We start from the raw sequence: 21,384 nt of genomic DNA, 5'->3' as shown, positions 1-21,384 counted from the left end.
CGTCAGTCTCCTGTGTGTACATAGGTCCCATTTGGACACCAGTAACATTATGTGAGCATCATTCCCTGAAGTAGCTGGACACTTGAGATTACATTCCCTAATTTGACTATCAGGGTATTAGGCAGGGTGCACGCCCGAGATGCTACATTTTAATCATCAACATTGTCAGTATTGAGGGTCTTCTTTTACGTTCCATTTTTCATGCAAACACCTTGTATGTATCGTTTCCAAATGAAAGCTATTTATAACCCTATGAAAAGGCCCGCTTTTTGCAAGCTCTTTCTCAGACTGGGTTGCTGGTTAATACATTGTACTCATTCCACTGCCCACACCTCCTGCAGTACAACAATGTCATGCCCTGAAATCAAATCCAGTGAAGATTATTCACTTGTAAAAGGGGATTGACTTCTAGTAGTCCGTGACAAAATAATAATAACATTGGGCCCCTGATGCGGGCCTCTGTGGGTAGATGGCTGAAAGTCTGCTGGGAACCACTCTAGATTGATAGGCTCTGCAGTTATATGTAATTTACAGCTAATAGTGGATTTTCAACAAGCAACCCACCTGTACATGGTACAAATATTAAGGCATCTGTAAGGAACTCATTGTGGCAACAGTAAAGACAGACACAAGTGATCACAGTTCAAGGGTGTATATTACACTGTATGCAGGTTGGAAAAATGCCTAATCTAAACCTAAATCTAAGATGGAGCAAGCGTTGACCATCAAATGAAAAACAAGGCAGTCCCAGTAGCGTTTTCAAATAAAAAGGACCTATACTAAGAAAAACCTATTGCCAATCCTTACAACTAATACAAAAGAGTGTGTGATAATATTGAGGAGAAAAAAAGAAGTGTTCACAAAATAATATGTCGGGATGCGATAGCCTGGGTTTCCCTTCCCCACATTTTGAGCATGGGATAACGTGGCATTTCTGAGCACAGCACACACTCGAGCTTTCCCAGCACAAGCCGACAGATCTATTGCAGCATCTCAGGAGCCTCAATATCCAAGTCTCTCTTCTCAGGAAAGACTCTTGCCTTCGAGGGTTGGAAAATAACAAAAAAAATAAATCCTGTCCCACTTATAGGTTGGGTGATGGCTTCACCCCTGTGTTTCCACTCTTCCGGGGTCTGATCCACCACAAATCATATACACAAAAACAAAATAAACAATCTGTTTTCTATGGACTTTGGGGTGATGACTTTCACCGTGAGATTCCCCTCTTCTGCGCTCAAATACCTACAAAGTTCCTTAATGCGATCAAGACCTCAGATAGCTATGTTCTCTCGCTTTCGAGGGCCTGTCAGGTTCCAAAATAGTGAAACAAAAGTTAAAACACAAAGTTCTTCTCTTTATTTGGGTGACAGGTTTCACCCCTGGTTCCCTCTCTTCTGGGTACCGACCCGTCTCAAATTTCAGCCTCCCTCAACTATGGCTTTTAGGGTGATGGTCTTTCACACTTGGGCCCCTCTCTTCTGGGCGCAGACCCTTCTCTAATCTCAGCCTCCCTCCACCTGTTTCACTATGGCTTTTCTCATATACACAAATCTTAATGTCTTTTCAATCAGTTCTCTGTGGCCATCCCTCTGCCGGGTTCACTTTTGGCAACACACTGTTTCTCTGGACTTTTAGACTTTGCCCCGTTTTTACTGGCATCCCTCCTCCTGGTGCACTCTTGCCATTTCACAATTCATTTTGCCTCAATGTCTGGGGTATTCACTTTCTTTGCTTTCTCTCAATGCAGGATTCACTTCCCTTGCTTTTTCAACAATGTGTCGGTCAAAGGTTTTTGTATGTGGATTTTGCTAGACCTCCTGTATGTCCACTTTGACCTGTCTTGGTGACTCTCCTACAGCCTTCTGGTATCTTTAGTTTAATCAATATCAGATAAACCAGGGTTCCTCAAGACAGCACCCACATGGTGCCTGTCCCCTCTGCAGCTGGTCTTCCATTAACAATTTTACAGTTCTTTGAACTTCTCTCGATCTGCCACTTTGCGACTTTCATTCAACACAGCCCAGATCTTATCGGTTCCCCCTTCGACTCATTGGCTCTGATGAACCGCTTGGCTTTCCTTCTATCTGGACTCAAGGCTGGTACCATAGTTGCAGGAGCTGCCCTCACTCCGCCTCATCGGCATAGGCATGCCCCGTGTACTATTGATATCTGCTGCAGGACTGTATAGCTATGGTTCTCAGGCTTACGTTTTCTTCCTTGAAGGTTTTGCAGGTTTGGTTCAGAAAGAGCAAGGTTGCTTGTCTCCTTGTCACCCTCTCGATTCTCGCTGCCAGTCTCCTTCTCTTGAACTGCCGGACGTGATTAGCTGTCTCGTCATGCGGTCTGCCTTGCTCGTACTGTCCTCTCTTGCTCTACCTTTTATCCCTTTTTGGAAGGGAAAGGGCCGCCAGGTGTGTGTGATTCTGGTCAATTGCCTGACTTTGCCTGTTGCTTTTATTGGGACAAATGGCTCTAATGTTAGTCCATTCTCTTGCCCGTTGTGCAAAAGTGTTTATGCCAGCAAGGGGGAGAGGGGGTGGCAGTGTTTTTAAATGTCCTATGTGGTATAGAGAGGAAGAAGTGTTGTATGGGATTATAATTCTCTTGCTAGGGATGCGGGTAAATTCGGAAGGGGGGGATTTGGAAGGTGCATGGAACCAATAGGAATGACCAGGATTATTGTCGGACATTATACAGGGGGGTTTGTGGAAATGATAGTGTTTTATCTGAGCAGTTTGGGAATGCAGGAAATAATAATCAGAGGGCTGGGATTGGTAGGGTTTTGTCAAGGTTGATTGGGCGTGAAGAAGAATGACTGGGAGTATTCAGGTCGGAAGCAGGCAAACAGGGGTTCTGGGGAATGTGGTTTGTAAGTGCAACAGGGCATCTAATGGATTCACCAGATGCAGAGGTGATGGTGGATTCAAGAAAAGGAGATGATTCATTGAGTGGGATTTCGAGTTGATACAGCCCACAAAAGCCTGATGACCTTGTCTTCCTCGTCTCTTTCTCTGGTATAGTACTGCGTCTCCCCTCGGGCATTCCACTGAGCAAAACCCTGGGTTCCCCCACCCAGGTGATCCTCCCTCACTCGTCCACCCCCAGAGTTGGGATCTGAGAGCACCATCCCTTCCCTGGCCACCTGAATTAGGGATTCCCGAGGTCTACTTGGGAGGATACCCTCAGGTTTCTCACACATCCCAAGTTAGAATACAAGAGCAGATTATGTTGTGCAGAGATGACCACAAATGTGTCACACATAGTTTGACCAAAGCTTTTATTTGTGGAACATATGTTGACTCAATAAAATCTTGTGACAAGAAAATGTGTCCAGACGTTCAGTCTGTGTACTTATTTCCTTCCTTCCTTGTTTCTTTCTTTATTTCTCTGTTTCTTTCTTACTTTCTTATCCATGCATCATGTTATGACTTATTCTCTCTGGCAACATTCACCAGCTCATTGGTTCTTAAATACACTACAATCAATGTCAGCTAAACATGGATGAACAGGAAATGTAATACACCAAAAACATTATGAAAATATGATGAAACGTATATTCAGCTGAATTAATTCAACAGCTTTTATATACAGTAAAGCTCAGAATATTTTTATACCAACCACCTTCCTGACTGCCTTTCCCTTTTTCTCAATCCCCTGAAGCCCTCCCATTTTGTATGTTATATTGTGCTTCTCCCTGGTTGATTTCCTTTTTTCTGCTCGGGTACTATTTTCTTTTGAAAATTCCCCCACTGTAGTGCATGTCAGTAGCTAAAATATGTGTTGTATTCACTTACGAGGTGTGCTATATTGCAATGGACAGGTCTGATTGCCAGCAAAGAAAAACAGCAGATCATGTGAGCATTAATGTGTTGGAGAGAGTGGGCCAAGAGGCCACAGAGAGTCACAGCGCTTGTGCCGGAAAGTAAATTACTGGCATGCGGCAGTGGTCAATTGTTAGAGTATGCGTGCATTGCCCTGCACCAGAACAGTTGTTAACAATTGAACTGCGCCACACCAGGTAGTCCAAAAAGTACAGTTGTACAGTTAATTCAATGGATGTACTGAATATGAATTAAAACACAGTACAACTGTACTTTTTGGACTTTTTGGACTACCTGGTGTGGCGCAGTTCAATTGTAAACAACTGTTCTAGCAAGCATTAATGTGTTGGTTGAATGAATGCCCTGTGATGGGTTAATCTCTCAGATTTCTAAAATGTCAGGAACTCTTCCGAGTGCATTCAGCCATGAAAGTAAGATCTGCGAAACAGTCTTGATTTCAGGCACTGCTCTGTGTTTTAAAAACTAGTGTTGGTGGTTCTGTACCCAAATGGGCCTATTAGTCTGTGGGTGTATAATTGAACTGGCCAACATCCACTTACAAGACACCCAATGAATTCTTTCTACTGGGCCTCGGTCATTGGCATTGCAAGAGTTGTTCAGACATGGATTGTTATTAAACAGGAGACTTGAAGAAGGACCAAATGCCTGGTAGTATTTTATTATGTATGAGGTGACCGTCCCCCCACTGGGAGAACCATCTTTAAGAATCATCTTTAAAGAAAAAGGATCAAGACAGAACTCTTGATGGAGCAACAGCTTCTCAGTCAATTGCAAAGGGTGAAGACCAGATTTCCAGGGCAGCTGACAGCTCTGAGATAATCAAAAAAGTGATGAGTGGAAGGTTTTGAATTAATCTGAACCACTGGCATTGCTCTGGGCCACCTTTCACACCAATGTTTTTTAGTCAGTTTGCATCATTGCAAAAGGGGTCCAGTCATATGCAAATCAGTCAAGTAGTGGAGCAGCGCAGCCCGAACTGCTAGGCCACGAGGGAGACACAGGGCATGAGCGGAGGTGGGGGGGTAACACGAGGGTGACACAGGCCATGAGCAGGGGGTGGGGTGGAACAGGGGAGACACGGGGCATGAGCGGGGATTGGGGAACAGGAGGGAGACACGGGGCATGAGCGGGGGGTAACACAAGGGAAACACGGGGCATGCACAAAGGGTGGGGGAAAAGGAGGGAGACACAGGGCATGAGCGGGGGGTGGAGGGGAACAGGGGAGACACAAGGGCTTGAGCGGGGGTGGGTGGGAACAGGGTAGACACGTGGGCATGAGCGGGGGTGGGGGGAACAGGGGAGACACGTGGGCATGAGTGGCAGGTGGGGGTGAAAAGGAGGGGGACATGTGGGCATGAGCAGGGGGTGGAGGGGAACAGGGGAGACACAGGGGCATGAGCGGGGGTGGGGGGGAGCAGGGGAGACACGTGGGCATGAGCGGGGGTGGGGGGAACAGGGGAGACATGTGGGCATGAGCAGGGAGTGGGGGGAACAGGGGAGACATGTGGGCATGAGCGTTGGGTGGGGGGAAAAGGAGGAGGACACGTGGGCATGAGCAGGGGGCGGGGTGGAACAGGGGAGACACGGGGCATGAGCGGGGATTGGGGGAACAGGAGGGAGACACGGGGCATGAACCGGGTAACACAAGGGAAACACGGGGCATGCACAAGGGGTGGGGGAAAAGGAGGGAGACACAGGGCATGAGCGGGGGGTGGAGGGGAACAGGGGAGACACAAGGACTTGAGCGGGGGTGGGTGGGAACAGGGTAGACACGTGGGCATGAGCGGGGGTGGGGGGAACAGGGGAGACACGTGGGCATGAGTGGCAGGTGGGGGGAAAAGGAGGGGGACATGTGGGCATGAGCAGGGGGTGGAGGGGAACAGGGGAGACACAGGGGCATGAGCGGGGGTGGGGGGGAACAGGGGAGACACGTGGGCATGAGCAGGGGTGGGGGGGAACAGGGGAGACATGTGGGCATGAGCAGGGAGTGGGGGGAACAGGGAAGACATGTGGGCATGAGCGTTGGGTGGGGGGAAAAGGAGGAGGACACGTGGGCATGAGCAGGGGGTAGGGTGGAACAGGGGAGACACGGGCATGAGCAGGGGTTGTAGGGGAAAAAGAAGGAAGATACGGGGCATGAGCGGGGGGCGGGGGGGACAGGGGAGACACATGGGCATGAGCGGGGGGTGGGGTAAACAGGGCACACACGGGGAATGAGCAGGGGGTCGGGGGAAAGGAGGGAGACACGGTCATGAGCGGGGGGTGAGGGGAACAGGGAAAACACGGGGCATGGGTGGGGGGACCGGGAGGGAGCTGGGCACACACCGGGTATGAGCAGGGGTGTTGGGGGATAAAGGGCACACACGGGGCATGAGCGGGGGTGGGGGGGTAACACAAGGGAAACATGGGGCATGAGCGGGGGTGGGGGGTAACACAAGGGAAACACGGGGCATGAGCGGGGGGAGGGGAGGAAACACGAGGGAGACACGGGGCATGAGCGGGGGGTGGGGGGCAACAGGAGACACACGGGGCATGAGCGGGGGTGGGGGGGAAAGGAGGGAGACACGGAGCATGAGCAGGGGGTGGGGGGAAAGGAGGGAGACACAGGGCTTGAGCTGGGGTGGGAGGGAACCGGGGAGACACAGGGCTTGAGCTGGGGTGGGAGGGAACAGGGGAGACACGGGGCATGAGCGGGGGTGGGGGGTACAGGAGGGAGACACGGGGCATGAGCGGGGGTTGGGGGAACGGAAGGGAGACACAAGGCATGAGTGGGGGCTGGGACGACAGGGGAGACACGGCGCATGAGCGGGGGTGGGGGGAACACGAGGGAGACATGGGGCATGAGCGGGGGTTGGGGGAACAAGAGAGAGACACAGGGCATGAGCGGGGGGTGGGGGGAACAAGAGAGAGACACGGGGCATGAGCGGGGGGTGGGGGGAACAGGAGGGAGACACGGGGCATGAGCGGGGGGTGGGGGGTACAGGAGGGAGACATGTGGCATGAGCTGAGCGGGGGGGTGGGGTACAGGAGGGAGACACGCAGCATGAGCGGGGTTGGGGGGAACACGAGGGAGATACGGGGCATGAGCGGGGTTGGGGGGTAACACGAGGGAGACACAGGGCATGAGCGGGGGTGGGGGGGTAACACGAGGGTGACACAGGCCATGAGCAGGGGGTGGGGTGGAACAGGGGAGACACGGGGCATGAGCGGGGATTGGGGGAACAGGAGGGAGACACGGGGCATGAGCGGGGGGTAACACAAGGGAAACACGGGGCATGCACAAGGGGTGGGGGAAAAGGAGGGAGACACAGGGCATGAGCGGGGGGTGGAGGGGAACAGGGGAGACACAAGGGCTTGAGCGGGGGTGGGTGGGAACAGGGTAGACACGTGGGCATGAGCGGGGGTGGGGGGAACAGGGGAGACACGTGGGCATGAGTGGCAGGTGGGGGGGAAAAGGAGGGGGACATGTGGGCATGAGCAGGGGGTGGAGGGGAACAGGGGAGACACAGGGGCATGAGCGGGGGTGGGGGGGAACAGGGGAGACACGTGGGCATGAGCGGGGGTGGGCGGGAACAGAGGAGACATGTGGGCATGAGCAGGGAGTGGGGGAACAGGGGAGACATGTGGGCATGAGCGTTGGGTGGGGGGAAAAGGAGGAGGACACGTGGGCATGAGCAGGGGGTAGGGTGGAACAGGGGAGACACGGGCATTAGCAGGGGTTGTAGGGGAAAAAGAAGGAAGACACGGGGCATGATTACAGGGGAGACACATGGGCATGAGCGGGGGGTGGGGTAAACAGGGCACACACAGGGAATGAGCAGGGGGTCGGGGGAAAGGAGGGAGACACGGTCATGAGCGGGGGGTGAGGGGAACAGGGAAAACACGGGGCATGAGTGGGGGGAACGGGAGGGAGCTGGGCACACACCGGGTATGAGCAGGGGTGTTGGGGGATAAAGGGCACACACGGGGCATGAGCGGGGGTGGGGGGGAAAGGAGGGAGACACGGAGCATGAGCGGGGGGTGGGGGAAAAGAGGAAGACACAGAGCATGAGCGGGGGGTGGGGGGAAAGAAGGGAGACAAAGGGCATGAGCGGGGGGTGGGAGGGAACAGGGGAGACACGGGGCATGAGCAGGGGTGGGGGGTACAGGAGGGAGACACGGGGCATGAGCGGGGGTTGGGGGAACGGAAGGGAGACACAAGGCATGAGCGGGGGTGGGGGGTCAGGCGAGACACGGCGCATGAGTGGGGGGTGGGGGGAACAAGAGAGAGACACGGGGCATGAGCGGGGGCTGGGGGAACAAGAGAGAGACACGGGGCATGAGCGGGGGGTGGGGGGAACAGGAGGGAGACACGGGCATGAGCGGGGGCTGGGGGGTACAGGAGGGAGACATGGGGCATGAGCTGAGTGGGGGTGGTGGGGTACAGGAGGGAGACACGCAGCATGAGCGGGGGTGGGGGGAACACGATGGAGACACGGGGCATGAGCATGAGCGGGGTTGGGGGGGAACACGAGGGAGACACGGGGCATGGGTGGGGGGAACGGGAGGGAGGAGGGCACACACGGGGTATGAGCAGGGGTGTTGGGGGATAAAGGGCACACACGGGGCATGAGCGGGGGATGGGGGGAACAGGGCACACACAGGGCATGAGCAGGGGATGGGGGAACAGGGGAGACACAGGGCATGAGCGGGGGGTGGGGGGTACAGGAGGGAGACAAGGACCATGAGCGATGGGTGGGGGGAACAATAGGGAGACACTGGGCATGAGCGGGGGTGGGGGGAACAGGAGGGAGACACGGGGCATGAGCGGGGGGTGGGGGTAACACAAGGGAAACACGGGGCATGAGCAGGGGGTGGGGAAAACACGAGGGAGACACGGGGCATGAGCGGGGGGTGGGGGCAACAGGAGACACAGGGCATGAGCAGGGGGTGGGGGGAACAGGGCAGATACTGGGCATGAGCAGGGGGTGGGGGGTACAGGAGGGAGACACAGGGCATGAGCTTTGGTGGGGGTAACACAAGGGAAACACGGGGCATGAGCGGGTGCTGGGTGGAACAGGGCAGATACTGGGCATGAGCGGGGGTGGGGGGTACAGGAGGGAGACACAGGGCATGAGCGGGGGGTGGGGGGTACAGGAGGGAGACACGGGGCATGAGCGGGGGGTGGGGGTAACATGAGGGAAACACGGGGTGGGGGTAACACGAGGGAGACACGGGCTTGAGCAGGGGGTGGGGGGCAACAGGAGACACACGGGGCATGAGCGGGGGTGGGGGGTACACGAGCAAGACACAGGGCTTGAGCAGGGGGTGGGGGGAGCAACAGGAGACGCATGGGGCATGAGCGGGGGTGGGGGGGTACACGAGCAAGACAGGGCATGAGCGGAGGGTGGGGGGCAACATGAGACACATGGGGCATGAGCGGGGGGTGGGGGCAACAGGAGACAACACATGGGGCATGAACGGGGGTGGGGGGTATATGAGGAAGTCATGGGGCATGAGCGGGGGGTGGAGGGAACACGAGGGAGAGCCGGGGCATGAGCGGGGGGTGGGGGGTAACACGAGGGAGACACGGGGCATGAGCGCAGGGTGGGGGGCAACAGTAGACACACGGACGGGGCATGTGCGGGGGGTGGGGGGAACACGAGGGAGACACGGGGCATGAGCAGGGGGTGGGGGGCAACAGGAGACACACAGGGCATGAGCAGGGGGGTGGGGGGTGACACCAGGGAGACACGGGTCATGAGCAGGGGGTGGCGTGGGCAACAGGAGACACACGGGGCATGAGTGGGGGGTGGGGGGGAACACGAGGGAGACACGCAGGGGGTGGGGGGTAACATGAGGGAAACACAGGGCATGAGCGGGGGGAGGGAGACACGGGGCATGAGCGGGGGGTATGAGCAGGGGGTGGGGAGAACAGGGCAGATACTGGGCATGTGCGGGGGTGGGGGGTACAGGAGGAAGACACGGGGCATGAGCGGGGGCTGGGGGGTACAGGAGGGAGACACGGAGCATGAGCAGGGGGTGGGGGGAACAAAAGAGAGACACGGGGCATGAGTGGGGGTGGGGGGAACAGGAGGGAGACATGGGGCATGAGCGGGGGGTGGAGGGTAACACAAGGGAAACACGGGGCATGAGCGGGGGGTGGGGGGAAACACGAGGGAGACACTGGGCATGAGCGGGGGGTGGGGGGCAACAGGAGACACACGGGGCATGAGCGGGGGTGGGGGGATGTGGGGAACAGGGCAGATACTGGGCATTAGCGAGGGTGGGGGGTACAGGGTGGAGACACGGGGCATGAGCGGGGGTGGGGGGTACAGGAGGGAGACATGGGGCATGAGCGGGGGCTGGGGGGAACACGAGGGAGACACGGGGCATGAGCGGGGTGGGGGGAACACAAGGGAGACACGGGGCATGAGCGGGGGGTGGGAGTACCACGAGGGAGACACGGGGCATGAGGGGGGGTGGGGTGGAACAGGGGTGACACGGGGCATGAGCGGGGGATGGGGGAACAGAGGAGACACAGGGCATGAGCAGGGGGTGGGGGAGAACGGGAGGGAGACACGGGGCATGAGCGGGGTTTGGGGGGAACAGGGGAGACACTGGGCATGAACAGGGGGTGGGGGGAAACACGAGGGAGACACGGGGCATGAGCGGGGGGGTGGAGGGAACAGGGGAGCCACGGGACATGAGCGGGTATTGGGGGAACAGGAGGGAGACACGAGGCATGAGCGGTGTGTGGGGGAAACGGGAGACACGGGGCATGAGCGGGGGGTGGGGGGTTAACGGGAGACAGACACAGGACATGAGCAGGGGGTGAGGGGAACGGGAGAGTGACACGGGCCATGAGTGGGGGGGGTGGGGGGAACGGGAGAGAGACACGGGGCATGAGTGGGGGTGGGGGGAAAGGGGGAAAGGGGAGACACGGGGCATGAGCGGGGGGTGGGGGAACGGGAGGGAGACATGAGGCATGAGCGGGAGTGGGGCGGAACAGGGGAGACATGGGCCATGAGCGGGGGCGGGGGGAACGGGAGAGAGACACAGGCCATGAGCGGGGGGTGGGGGGAACGGGAGAGAGACACAGCATGAACGGGGTGGGGGGAACGGGAGAGAGAGACACAGAGCATGAGCGGGGGGTGGGGGAACGGGAGAGAGACACAGGCGTTGAGCGGGGGTTGGGGGAATGGGAGAGAGACACGGACCATGAGCGGGGGTGGGGGGAACGGGAAAGAGACACGGGCCATGAGCGGGGGGTGGGGGGAATCGGAGGAACACACGGAGCTTACTGTGAAACGCTCCATGAACCGATGAACAAAGATGGCGGGCGTCTCTCACAACAGACGCACTGCATGCTTCACGGCAGCCAATCAGAGCGCACGTCAGATGTCAGCAGACATCACGCAAGCGCTTGCTCAATCCCCGTCCTGTCCGTGGAGTGAACAGGGAAGTGTGTCCGCGAAGCAGACACAGATATCAATAATTTTTTGCACTTACATTTTTGTCATTTTTTAAAAAGTACTGGACGGATTTACACCAAATAAAAAAAGCACGTTTTTGGGACCAAGCTGCCGCTCCCGCCGCAAATTTGGTGTAAATCCGTCCAGCGGTTTGGGCTGTAGGCGTGAACAAAGTTTTTTTCCCATTATGTCTATGGGAAAAAAATAAGTTTTGGGACCCCCCTATAACTTTGCCGCCCCCAGACCAGCGCTCACCAACTGTGAGTTTGGTGAGGATTCGTCCAGGGGGAGCGAAGTTATAAGCCACCCAAAAAGTGCTCTTCCTATGAAAACAGCAACTTAACCATAACTACATGGCCACTACTGTGGCCATGTAGTGGCCATGTAATATATATCGAACTCTAAATTGATCAGTTTATTTGCTTTACAGGGGTGGGATAGTTTCGTATTTTTGACCCATGTCTATGTTTGAGAAAAGTATGTATATTTTACAAGAACCCTTTGGGGGCTCTTATTTATTTTGGTAGCACGGTGCTATTGTTGTTTGGAAACTTCTACACTGGTTCGGAAATCCACGGGGAGTATAGCCTGCTTTGACTCGCTCTATCTTAAAAGGTGAAAGAGGTCTACAATTCATGTGGGTGCTGTTTTCACCTTTGGCACCGGATCGCTCCTGTGCTGGTAGTAGTGACAGTGGAGCATACTATTGCTAGTAACACACACCTAAGACACCAACTACAGGATTTTAAAAGGCACTTCCAGAAACGGGTTTGAGATCTATAGGAGCAGCATGTGTTCAATGCTGCAGAACCTGCCATAGGAGCCATTGTCCTGCAACCCCAAGGAGTGGTTAAACATGTTTTCTTACAACTATAAATGTGCACTCTCCTACAACGTCTTATCTAATCACCATCCATTTCCAGGCTTACATTTTCTGACTGAATGGCAATCATCTTAATTGAGGACCAGTTTACATTTCTGACTGGTCTAAAGTTGGTTCCTTGCACTGGATCCACAGGCATTCCCGTGTTCACATATATGGGAACAGCATTTAGTTTCACACATTTCATATTGCACTCAGCAAGGAAGTCCCTAAAGTCCACTTTTCTGTTGGAAATCATTGTAGCCGTTCCCATTCCCATACTTGCGTTTTAGTTTGCACTCATTTTGAGAAATAGGTGTATTTTTTGTGCACAATTAAACTCAAAACACTTGGCTGAAATTGTATTTACCTCTATGATTTCAGTATGTTTTGAAAAGGACCATGAATAGATAATGTACAAAAGCCCTTCAGCATACTCTCTAGATGTAATGTAGTTCTATAATGGGCTGGGTAATGGCTTGCAGCTGATTCTGGCCATTATCTGGGTGCTTATCCTCCGGTGCTTTTCAGACTCTATCATGTATTTATTTATTTATTTATTGTTGCATTTGCAGAGCGCTCTAGGCCCGTGGGCATCCAAGCGCTGCACCGTGCATCAGCAGAGAGCCTGGGCTCATGCATAATTCATGTGTGTAATTTCTCTGTGTTTTTTGTCCTAGTACGTCATCAGCCACACACAGCTGGAGACCCGGACGCTGCAGCTGACCGTGTGGCACTACGACAGGTTCGGGCGCAACAGCTTCTTGGGAGAGGTGGAGATTGCCCTGGACTCTTGGAACTTTGAAAACAACAAGGATGAGTGGTTCTTGCTTCAACCCAAGGTGAGAATGCCCCGGTGTTGCGTTGGATAATGCAGCAAATATGTTCACGCAGGCTGGGCGGGATCTTTGATCTGTCCACGCTTGGGCACTGTCAGAAGGGGAAGGATATTTGATGAAACAAGTCTGTGAAGGGGTTGCTCACCACAGAGCGGCTGATTGGAAACAAAAGAACCCACAGTCAAAAGAAAATCTGGCAAGGTCCACATCCCAAACTGATCACATGTGGCATACTAAAAGGATGGTGACATTTCAAAGTATTCTGAAAATAAAAGTAAACTACAATTTTGAAAAAAAGCTTTTTTCTTAGTGCAAAGTACCTTTTTCTACGCTCACGGCCATTTTAAGCATATTTTTGAAGTTCCAAGGCATGTTGCAACAAAAGGCATTTTTTGTTTAACAGCTAAAGTGAAAAGTGATGTGAAGCAAGTGAGCTGAATCTCTGATTCTAGGCACCAAAATATCACATGATGGGTTATGACATGTTAGGGTATCTATAACGTGCTTAATACCCCGAGGGTTTCTAAGCGCGGACATGTGGATCGAACCTGTGGTGCTCCGTGACATCTTGCTTTCAAGGCGAGCACATTGCCCCTGAGCTATCCTCCCAAGACCATGGCCGGGAGATGCCTGTGAATACACGTGGGGTTGGGGTACCCTGCAAAGAAGGAAAGTCCATTCACATATGTGATACTGCATCTGTCCTGTTGGCTATGCCGGCTACCTGGGGGAATTTGGGTACTTTTTCCATCAGGCTATTCTATGCCACGCAGGCGCAATTTCATGGCTTATGGGACCATTCGTCTCTGGCAATAGGTCCTCCTTTAAGAGTCATTATTTAGTTTCAACGAAATGCAGCCTGGTTAATCCAAAAGCATTTTAAATACAACATCAGATATATTACGCAGAAGTGATTCTATGAGATGTGGTGACATTTAAATAATCTGGAAGGATAGCTCAACGTGTTCGCCTTGGAAGCAAGAGGACACGAAACAACATAGGTTCGATCCCCCGTCCGCACTTAGAAACCTCTGGGTATTTAAGCGCGTTATAGCAACTAAGACAAAAAAAACAATTACGTAACTACAAAAAAAACAATTCCTGTAACAGCGCCTTGATGCCCGCGGGATGTGTGAGTGCTTTAAAAATGCAAATACATTTTTTTTAATTGTCTCTCGGCTTTTGGAAGTATATTTTGACTTTCTTGAAATGCATACTATGCCTCTCCCTGTCACAAAATGGTTCTTTCTTTGGTGATGATGGTGACCTGGAAGGCACACCCCCAGATGAGGGAATGTGAGAGGGAGATTGTAACGTCATGCAGTGGATGCACTACCAGTGAAGGCAGTTTGATTAGCAATCTGTATGCTATTCTCATTATTAATCCTGCAAATTCTGAAACTCCCTTTCAATAGTGGACACGGTAATTTGTACTGACTCTCCTCAAAACTGGCCACAGCAGTCTATTCGCCTTAACAGCACTTCTGTTGTGCAGTGGCACCTCCTGACATTTTTCATAGGGGTGGTCTGATGAGCTCACTGGAGTGGCACACCAAAACAAACACATCACTGAGTGGGCCAGTGGGGGGGCCAGCGTTTTTATAAGGGTGGCCGTGGCCCCCCCCTTGGACACCCATTGGTGGCGCCTCTGCTGGTTTGTGCTGGTCCTTTCTTAGTGTTAGCAGCCAGCCTGGAGACACCCACCACTGGATAAGGGAATTTAAGAGGGAGATGGTAAGGCTGTGCAGTGTTGTGCGCAGGAGCATTGCCAGTAAAGGGACAGGTTGTTTAGCAACCTGTACATTTTTCAGCTGACTTTCATCTCAGTATAAAACATTTGAAGTGGTTCTCTGGAATTCTCAGAAGCAAACTTGTTTCACATAGATTTAAATGGACCTCAGAGAGAGAAACTGCGCTGGCTCTTGTGAGCGAGGGCAAGATAGTTTGTACTGACTCATCTCAACTCTGTCAACAGTGGTCTAGTAGCCCCAATGGCACATTTTTGTGTGCTTGTCCTTTTCTCCTGCCCTCATAAGGGAGTTTAAAAGGTTTATGCTAACAGTGCAAAGCGGATGTGCCGAAGGCAAGCCTGTCTGCAACCGTTCATGCCTAGTTCAGGACTATGGCCCTACAAAATGGCTGTTTATCTGCAGGATATAGAGCCTCTGTGGAAAAGGTTATTCATCCATTGTCCACCACATTCAATCTTACGTAGGAAACCGGTCTGTATTAAAAACAGAAAACCTTTTTCATCCAAACCATTAACATGGCCTTACTGCTTAAATTACTCGCCCTTAGTTAATGTTGGGATGACATATAGGGGAGTCTATACAACACAGTCTGCAACACGCTTGTAATGCTAAACACTGAATGCTAGATCAGCAGTGAAAAACTCTATCCATGATCTTATTTTAGAGGGCGATCTAGACATGTTATGTCTGAATGGCCCAGGGTTATCACACACTAACCAATCCGTTATTCAAGGTATGATACCATGGGCCTACAGAATTCCTATACAGTTGAGAGCCACAAAGGTTGGGGGGAGTGTTGTAGCCATTTTTTTAAACACGATCTGAGAATAAGGTATGTAGCTTTTAGCTCCTAAAATTCCATCAAGTGAAGCATATTTAGAAAGATGATCACTTTTGGGAAACACTAGATGTAACATATTGGTGATTTAGAGACCATCATTTAAAAAAGAAAAATCTTTTTGCAGACAATTTTGCAGAGGTGGCTATTATCCACCCACAGCAAGGGATATTGAGAGACACAAATTACAGGTTATATGATCATCTGAATTCAAACACTGTGCACTTATTAATGCTTCTTCAAGATATTAGCCTAACACCAACTGGGCAGTTAATGATATAGCAAAATAACCATATGTCATAAATTGATTGTGAATGATTTCACTCTGTACTAACCAGGGTAATTTGTTATACACCCTGGTTAAAATCCAACTCACAGGTACAACTGTTTTTCTGTTGGGCCTTCGTCCTTTTATCAATTGTTTTTGCACAATATCCTAAATGAAATTACAATGTACACATGTTATGCTCTTTGTTTCTCTTTCATTTTTTTGTTATGTTTTTTAAACTTGTGTAAGAAGCACTTTGAAATTCTTAAAGAATATGTTTTTCTGTATAATACATGTACTCCTAGGTTTTTACATTGGTTTTGTTGTCTCTGTGACTTTCTTTGAAAGCACATACCTCATAATAATATGGAGATTTAACCTTAAATCATTGACAGAATTCAGGACTGTCTCTGGCGTGGGTTCCTTTCTTAGGTTCCTTGTTTTGAATGCTAACACCAATTGTGACATCTACCACGTGCCAGGGGACATGCACAGACCTTTTCATTTTTTCTGGGCATAAAACCTCTATTGTGTCCTGGCCCTTCTTCTCACCCAAAAGTTATGGTCAAACCACAACCATTAGAAATAATACCCTGGAAGCCCATAACCAAAGGTTTAATAGAAACACAAGTTGTACCCATTTCGCTCAATGGCATAGCTCCTACTGGTCTGAATGCAGTGCTTGGAGTATTTCGAGCTAATTTCAATAAACTGCTTGATGATATAGCACCTTTAAGGACAGTTTCAATTAAGAAGGTTAAAAGCAAGTCAGATTGGTTTTCACCAGAAGCTAACATGGCCAAGTTCAAACCGACAAACCTGGAGAGAGTGTTGAGGGAAATATGTATTTATTGATTCATTTAATTGTTTGTTTTTTTTATAACATGTGTAATAACTGAGTCCAGATTCTAACCACAGCTCTGGGATTCAACCCTTTGTTGCTCTGCGTGGTGTTGCTTCCCAGACAAGCACATTTCCCCTGTGCTATCCTCTGTTCATGTATTGAATCCTCCAGTTAATCCTTGATTGTGTTGTATAAGTTAACAGTGATCAAAGAAATGACGGTCTTTTTGACTCACAAAAGAGGCAATACAACCAATAGCCCCAGAGAAATGTTTGCCCCTCGAAATCATCTTGCTAATCCACAGTCCTTATCTTCTGTTATTGCCTCTTCTCAGTCACTGGTAGGCGATCTATCCACCTATTTTGTGATCAAATTGAGGATATTACAAATGATCTATAAAGGACACTTATCCCCTGACATGCGCATATCACGGAAGACCACCACCAGTATGAGTTGGGCCAACTTCCAGATCTTGTCCACTGAAGAAGTAAATCGCCTGATGAAATAGGCAAAATGCTCTGAGTCACCTTTTGATCTCCTCCACCCTTTTGTCCAATATTTTTTCTTGCAACAATTAAGGTCTTCTTTATTTCGACACTGACTGCAAGAACCATAGCAGAAGGTTGGAAAAACAGTGATGTGTCCGCTTCTGAAAAATCCTATGTTGGATAACTTTTGCCTGCGTCCCCCAGTGCACTTCCTTACTTAACAGCTTGATAACATTGTGACTACACGTCTTGTAGGCGTTGTAGATCTAAATAGACTGCAGCATCCATCATAACTTGGATTTAGCCCTGGATGTATGTCTATAACCGGCTAACACCGCAGTACTTGACTATCTTTGAGAAAAAGTGGATGTGGGTAGTGCAGGGGCACTGATCTTATTACGCATTTCATGGTAGACCATCAGCTATTCATTCAACATTTAAAAGCCTTCACCCAAACAGACATGCCCCTTATTGAATGGTTTCCTCCTTGTCTCTGTGTGCACAATTGGTTGACAGAGGATCATTTTTAGCACTGCTCTGCCTGGTGACATTTGGCATCCTACCATCTTTATCTCTGTCACCATTTTCTTTCGAACTACATATGAAAACAGTAGCTGAATTAATAGAACAACGTGGGTTATTTCTTTTAAAACTATGATGATGAAATGCAGGTTATGATGAAACTATCAGGAAATAGCGCCTTAACATTGTGATTACGTCTGGTATCAGTGGGAGATGGTAGGCGTTCAAGGTGCAATCAAATGGGATGTGCTACCAAGAGATTTACTACAGGAACCTGATCTCTTGACCTTCAAAAGAAATCTGAAGACCTGGCCATTGAAGAATTTGTAAGCACTCACCTGGCAACTTCATCTGACCCGCCGATATAGTGCCATGAAATACATCACGTACGACTCTGCCCTCAAACCAACCCACACTGTTCCACTTCCTCAGTGCTGTAACAAGCGGCTCCGGCCCCCACCCTCATTCGCACCAAGATCTCGCCGAACCTCTTACCTGACTTGCCAGAGCTTGCACAAACACAACTAACTAAGGTAAACTTCACCCCTGCTACCAAGCAACCTTCATACTCAGCCACAACCACTCGAAGCAACCCCACTCCGCTAGTGCAAACTGTGCCTGCTTCCATTTAGAGTGACCCCACTCCGCTAGTGAAAACAGTGCCTACCTCCATTTAGAGTGACCCCACTCCGCTAGTGAAAACGGTGCCTGCTTCCATTTAGAGTGACCCAACTCCGCTAGTGAAAACGGTGCCTGCCTCCATTCAGGGTGACCCCACTACTTTTGTGCAAACTATACCAGCACCTCCAGTTACGCAGTCATACTCTACTACATGCCCTCAAAAGTCTATCTCCAACTCCAACCCCAAAACCACAACTAACGGCAAGCACAGACATTGCAGTGTTAAACCTCCCTTACCCCAAGAGAGCATTGACTGGCTGCACACCACCCTGCCCCACCATTGCACCAGATCCTGCAAAACACCTTTCAGCCCTTCACACATCAACCTCAAAGGAGCACTAATTAATGTGAAAGCTATACTAGCACACTCTGTGGACATTTCAGACCTTATCACTACCCACAAACTCGACCTACTAGCATTCTCTGAAGTGTGGCTACATGTCCAGCCCTTTCCTGCCATTCTACCAAAATACACTATCTACAGAAAAGACTGACCCGACTGCAGAGCAGGAGGCATGGCCTTGATTGCCAGAGACTCTCTAGCCGTTAGAGAAATCAGTAACACCTCCTTCCCACAGGGGAACTGCTGTCCACTAATATATCCCTCTCACACACCTCCATAATGCACACCTGCACACCTGATACAATTAGTCTACAGAGCTACAGGGCAACTTCAAACAATTGATGAGGACATCCTTCATGTTATCTCCTCGAATGTTAAACCCAAGTCAACGTCCATTTTTATGGGAGACCTTAATCTACACTTCAGCAATGAATCTGACTGCATAGCTCAATCCTTAGCTAATTCCATGACAGCCTTAGGCATTATTCAACGCATACTTACCCCACGCACACCAAGGGCTGCATTCTCGACTTGATAGCAGACTTGAACTGCAATGTCACTGTCAGCTCCAATGCACCATGCCCCTGGTTGCACCACAATGTGATATCCTTTACAATACCTGCACCTAAGCCAACGCCTACTCCAACAGACTCTAGGCTCCCCACCCTAACACGGAGCTCTAGGAACATAACCGTGACCAGCATTCTGCCGTTGCTGGACATGATCATTTTCCCTTTAACGCCCGCTAATGACTCTTCTGCCTTGGTTGATATCTACAACAAAGCCATTTACAAGGCCATCAACACAGTGGTTCTGCTCACCCAGCTGAAAGCCGAATCCTTATCACAGTGTAACTCCTGGTTCACTCCTGACCTCAAACCCCTACGCATGAAAACACGAGAGGCCGAGACCAGCTGAAGTAACTCCCCTTCAGAATCCAACAAAGCCCATTTCATTGCTACAGTGAAAACCTATAAAAGGGCACTGCTCCTACACAAAGCATTCACCTACAACTTGAGAATTGCCAATGCTAACTTCAGCTCTTGTGAGCTCTTTGCTATTTTATGGGAATTGGAAACCCCCACGCCTTCTCCAACCAGCTGCTGCAAAGACAGCTCGTGGTGCATCAGTATCCAAAATGCCCTGCTGGCCAAACTGGCTTCGCTCCAGAAGAAAATTTGAATAAAGAAAAACACCCTAGCATCTAGCTCGACACACCACACACAACTTTCCAGCATTCAACTTTAAACCGGTCTCAGAAGCAGAGACAATACAAATCATAACTTAACTTGTCGCAATGCCCAGGGCATATCTGCCCAGCAGCACTGATTAAGGACTGCGCTGAAGCTCTTGCTCGGTTCTTCTTCTCGCTGATCAATGCCTCGTTCGCAATAAATACTGTACCAAATAACGTAAAGGATGCATGGGTTCTCCCCCTTTTGAAAGCAAACTACTCTAGAACCGGACATCCCCACTAACTATTGCACTATTACCACCTTCCCTTACCTCCTTAAAATACTTGACAGACCAGCTTATATCCACATCCAATCATTTTTGGAAATTAACAACCTCCTAAGTCTCTGACAGTCAGGTTTTAGGCCTGGCCATGGCACTGAATCGTCCTTATTAGACATAAAAAAACAAATGGACGATCACAAAGACTCTGTCAAAGTAATCCCTACTACATTTACTGGACCTGCCTGAAGCCTTCGACCTCATAGACCACCAAATGGGGAGGAAGGATAGCTCAGGGGCAACGTGTTTGTCTTCGAATCCCGATCCCACGCTTAGAAACATCTTGCTGATATTAAGCGAGTTATAAATTAACAATAAACATAAATAAAAATAAATCATGTGCCAACACCTTTCTTCAGCAGCTCACTTCTCTAAACAGGACACGGCCTGGATGACCTACTTCTTATCGAATAGAACCTTCAGGGTCTTCTCAGACATCACCTCAGTCCCACCTGCCCCCATCTCCTGCGGCGTCCCACAAGGCTCCTGTGTCTCAACCACCCTGTACAATTTATTCACGAAACCTTTTTCGACATCCTAGATGACCAGGCCATTTTCAATACAAATTATGTCGACGATACGCAAATTATCCTGCCCCTTTCAGGTAACTACACCACTGACTCTAACACACTGCAGTGCATTTATCAAACCATCCAAGCTTGGATGGCCACCCACTTGCTATCCCTCAATGATGACAAGATCGAAATCCCCCTGACTGGTACACAAACCACTCTCGACAAACTAGGTAAAAACTACAAATCATTTACTAATGATGGCATCACTATACCAGTTTCAAACTCTGTCAAAACACCTAGACACTACCCTGTCACTTAACAGGCAGGTCAACGCCATTGCATTTTCCACTGCATATATCACAAAACTGATTACTGCCTACTGACCGTTTCTTTCGGCAGACAGCTGCATCTCTATTGCCTGGATCCTTGAGTCCAGACTGGACTAATGCAATGCCCTATTTGCAGTTACATCTGCTCCTAATCTCAATAAACTGCAGATCATTCAGAACAATGCTCTCAGGGCTGCCTTGACCATCCAGAGGCCGGAGCAAATCACTGCAACCAGAAGACGCACACATTGGCTCCCCATCCGTGAGCAGATCATCTTCAAAACTCTGGCTCT

At 50.5% G+C, this 21,384-nt stretch overlaps 1 protein-coding gene across 6 annotated transcripts in view; it reads left to right on the top strand.

Moving 5' to 3' along the window:
* SYTL5 (synaptotagmin like 5) overlaps nt 1-21,384 on the top strand; it is an 885,600-nt gene that overhangs the window by 826,101 nt on the left and 38,115 nt on the right. For all 6 annotated transcript variants that reach the window (XM_069636554.1, XM_069636560.1, XM_069636555.1 and 3 more), the window contains one exon: nt 12,839-13,000. In XM_069636554.1, coding sequence (XP_069492655.1) covers nt 12,839-13,000 — 162 coding nt within the window. The remainder of the gene's footprint in view (nt 1-12,838; nt 13,001-21,384) is intronic.

Source organism: Ambystoma mexicanum, chromosome 7p, assembly GCF_040938575.1.
Source record: "Ambystoma mexicanum isolate Mex_15411 chromosome 7p, UKY_AmexF1_1, whole genome shotgun sequence".
Taxonomy (NCBI): Eukaryota; Metazoa; Chordata; class Amphibia; order Caudata; family Ambystomatidae; genus Ambystoma; species Ambystoma mexicanum.
Note: the sequence above shows the minus strand (reverse complement) of the source record. Positions and strands in the feature narration are given on the sequence as shown.